This window comes from Triticum aestivum, chromosome 1A (assembly GCF_018294505.1).
Source record: "Triticum aestivum cultivar Chinese Spring chromosome 1A, IWGSC CS RefSeq v2.1, whole genome shotgun sequence".
Classification (NCBI taxonomy): domain Eukaryota; kingdom Viridiplantae; phylum Streptophyta; class Magnoliopsida; order Poales; family Poaceae; genus Triticum; species Triticum aestivum.
In genome coordinates, this window is record NC_057794.1 from 75,458,397 (window position 1) to 75,462,533 (window position 4,137).

Genomic DNA, 4,137 nt, shown 5'->3' on the forward strand with positions numbered 1-4,137 from the left:
ATGACATCATTGCAACTTGGTTGTTGTTTTTGTTGTTGCGCTCGATATGGTCGTGTGATGTACTACACTCCAAAGAAGTGTCAATGTCGTCGCTCATCTGATGGCTAAGGTGGCAGTTAGCCAACTTGATAGTTTCACTTTTTTTGATGTAATTTCAGATTAACTAGTTGAGCCCGTTCAATTAGTGTTGGTTCCACCTGAAACTTTTTTTTTTGACAAAATGGTTCCACCTGAAACTTAATAAAATATATCGTATTATATGTTCGTGTTTTTCTTGTCTTCACTGCTCTCACCAAACAAGTTTTATTTTCTGAATTTCACGTCCAAGCATATCATTTAGCAGCGCGGCAACTGCGGGTCACAACCGAACCGAATCAGTAGTGCATTCTGCCAAAGTCGGGCTCTGGCGGCTTGGGCAGCAAGATGAGGCTCTCCTCCCGGAGCAAGCGCTTACGTAGCACGTTGCGCATGGCTTTTTTGGCGAACCTTGACACAAGGAACGTCGTCTTGAAATGGCTCGACGACGACGTGGACGCCATGCCATACATCTGTTCCACCTCCCGCCTCCGCTGCTCCAGCCTCTTTCGCTTCTGGTATCTCCTCCATGTGGCCTGGATGAAGCACGACGCCCAGGTGCGCCACTGCTGCGAGTAGAACCTGAACGTCTGCTGCAGCTGCTTGCTGTGCAACCGCCGGAACTGCCCGGCGACGAACTTGAGCTCGTCGGCGTGCAGCGCAAAGCCCTCCACCTCCGACATCGCCTTGACGCTGCGCGTGGACAAGGGCAGGTTCGCCGCCGCCTTGGGGTCCAGCGCCCAGGTGAGCAGCTCCTCGCCGCAAAAGTCCCCTTCCTTGAGGAGCTCCTTGTTGAAGAACCCTATGCGGCCCCCGTCGGTGGTGGAGCTCTCCAGCCGGCCCCTGATGATGAAGAACATCTCGTCGACGGGCTCCCCTTCCCGCACCACGTAGGTGCACTCCGTGCAGAGGCTGGGCTTGAGCCGCTCGCAGATGGCGTCCAGGAGGCGCTCGTCCATGTTGGCGAAGAGCGGCACGCGGCGGACGAGGCGGAGGCAGAGGTGGCGCTTCACGTCCCGCCGGATGTCCTTGGGGAGGCAGCTCACGAGCCCGTCCTCGTCCACGCCCCGCGTCTCCATCCACTTGTACTGGTTGTGCCGCCACACGCGCTCCATGAGGTCGTCGGGGAGGTGGCGGTGGCGCATCCACTGCTCCGTGTCCCGTCGCTTGAGCCGCATCTCCTCCATCCGCAGCGTCATGGACTGGAGGTACGTCTGCATGTTGCCGATGAGGAGCGCCATGAGGATGAGGCCGAAGAGGGCGAGGAGGATGGCGAAGAGGGCCTCCCCCTTGTAGTGCGTCGTCTCTAGCCCCTGGGCGCCCGTGCTCAGGTTCTGGAGGCCCCACCAGAGGCAGAAGAGGATCTTGGGGATGAGGTCCTGGGTGTGGGTCACCCCCGAGGTGATGGCATTGCTGTAGATGCCGTAGTCGAAGCCCGTGCCGTTGTTGTCCATGGGCGCGCACTCCTGCTTGAGCACCTGCCTGATCATGGTCCGCCACTCCATGAACTCGGTGAACTGGTTATCCCTGTCCTCCTTGGTCGCCCCGGCGCCCCCGCAGTACATGAATTTTACGCAGCGGTCGAACTTGAGCCCCGCGCACTTCTCGCGCCAGCAGTCGTCCACGCGCTCCACGGCAAGGAGGTACCAGAAGGCGCCCACCATGTGGGAGGCGAGCATGTAGAGGAGCAGGTAGAAGGCGGCGCCGGCGAAGGCGGTCTCCGCGAACACCCCGGTGGTGCGCTTCAGCTCCGATATGATGGGGTAGAAGCGGAAGAGACGGGGCAGGTATTGGGTGAGCACGATGAAGAAGAGCGCCGTCTTGATGGGGAGCAGGTCCGCGCCCTTGGGCCGCATGAAGAACTTGATCATCTGGATCTGCGGCAGCGGGAGCACGGAGAGGAGGTCCACGATGAAGAAGCGGTGGAGGTAGCGCTGCGCGATGTCCCTGTTGTTGATGACGAGCTCCCCGCGGCCGAACACCCGCGACGACGGCGCGATGAAGGCGGTGTGGAACTGCAGCACGATCCGCGCCAGGTAGAAGAAGTCGATGGCGGAGCGCACGGCGGTGGCGCCGGCCGCCAGGATGCGGTTGAATCCGATGCAGGTGTTGTACTCCGTCTCGGTGACGGAAGGGAGGTAGAAGAACATCGGGTCCACGGCGACGGAGATGATGCAGGAGAAGACGAAGAGGCGGTTCATGCGCATCAGGAACGGGTCCTGCGGGTCGTAGATCTTGAGCGAGATGTTCTTGAGGTCCTCCTGGAAGACGCGGCCGATGTTCTTGAGCCGCTCCGACCGGTTGATCACGCCGGCGGCCGCCATGCGGATGGACCGGGACCGGATCTTGGGGCGGGAGAAGTAGCTGTCCATCTGGTGCCCGCTGCCGGGGACGTCCATGGCTGGCGGCGATCCTCGGGCTGACCGTCTCCTCCAACCTCACGAACTTGTCCTTGCGGCCGTCGTCGTCGTCGATGAAAGGGGACCTACGGGCTACGGCCGCCGCAGCTGGAGAACACGGTCTTCCTCCACGGGACCTAGGGCGGAGGCGGCTGCATGCTGCTGCGTGATCATCATCATCGGTACACGCCGATCACCACACGGTGCATGCATGAGGCTGAGACGACATGCCGGCGGCGGTTGCTACAGGTATCGACGACGAAGACGATCGACGAGTCAGAGAACGAGCAACCGGTCGACGGGAACTGAATTTCGCGGTCAGGAAGTGGAAACTATGGAGGCCAGTCGATCTGCTCTCCCTTCCTTCGGCTCCTCCTGCTCTCTCCGTGGTTGCAGGAATTGCTGCGCTTCGTGGTCGAGAGCGGGGTGTAGCGCGCGCCGCGCGCGGAGGCGAGGACGAAGACAAAGGGCGCGGCTGACACGTGGAGCCTTTCCGACTGGTACATTAATTTGGTTGCATGCATGCGCGGGAGAAGACGGAAATTATCGGCCGAATTACATTACTCGGTGAATGATCCTGGTCATAACGGAAGTATCATAGATAGTATCATGCATGCCAACTAAACAAATTTGATGAGGTGATATAGAATTAAATGAAAAAATAGAGGGTTGAGTATCATATCATGATACCGTATCATATTAAATGTTGTGCTACTATGTGTCATGCATGACAAGCAATAAATGAAATCATCTATGATACTAACATATGATACTATGCACTACGGATGAGTATTATACACTAATATCATATGCATGATACTAGTCTATAATACTAATGACGACTAGCCTCAACTCTCTTCATGTCTGATCTCAGATGTGAGAGTGAGAAATTCATTTGCTGAATGGCCGTCGAGATCCATCGACTAAATAAAGGGGTAAATTTGAGTGCCAACGATATAATAAGCGCGAGAGCGATCTCACTTCACGATTTGCGGTCTCCACTTCATCTGAAATAAGGAGAGAAACCCTGAATGGAATCGTACGATCAAGAGCAAGAAGCCAAGAACAAGGTCACACCTCTGTCTTTGTATCTCCCGGTGTCCAGGCACAGTAAACGTCACCCAAGAAGAGGAGAAAGCTCAACTCAAGTAAACATGATTACTTTCTTTTTTGCTGCTTCTAAAAAACCATTATATTCAAGCACAAATGGGTTAAATCTGAATCTTAAATATGTCATGTCATCATCCACTAAGTCTAATTCTCTCAACGTGTGATCCTCCACCTCACCAAATATGTCATGTCAGCATTCACTAACATTATTTAGCAAGCCCAAGCAAACCACATGCGTATTCTTTGTTTACACGGAGTGCAAGTATGAAACATTTTTATTAAAAAAAGAAGCTCTTGATTTGGATCATTTTATTTATACATAATACATCTGAACTTACTCTTCAAATTCCCACTGCAACGCGTGAGAAAATCACCTAGTTTATCAAGAGCAGACGTAGAGAACACCCTTTAACCAAGTAATTAAGGCGGCATGTTATGGAAAAACAAACAGAAACCTTAGAGCAGTATCCAATGCTAAAGACAGTGACGGCAGTTTCAAGAATGCATATACCCGTTTGCCAGATACAAAAATAATATCAGGTTCGCTATTTCA

At 54.1% G+C, this 4,137-nt stretch overlaps 1 protein-coding gene across 1 annotated transcript; it reads right to left on the reverse strand.

Annotated features, from left to right (window-relative positions):
* Positions 1-231: 231 nt before the first annotated feature.
* On the reverse strand, positions 232-2,935 carry LOC123097629 (putative cyclic nucleotide-gated ion channel 7). Its single transcript, XM_044519456.1, has one exon. The coding sequence runs from the start codon at positions 2,472-2,474 to the stop codon at positions 375-377; it is 2,100 nt and encodes a 699-aa protein (XP_044375391.1). The 5' UTR covers positions 2,475-2,935; the 3' UTR covers positions 232-374.
* Positions 2,936-4,137: the final 1,202 nt, after the last annotated feature.

Excerpts from the sequence above, each read along its gene's own strand:
- LOC123097629 (XM_044519456.1), bottom strand. The coding sequence starts at position 2,474 with ATGGACGTCCCCGGCAGCGGGCACCAGATGGACAGCTACTTCTCCCGC.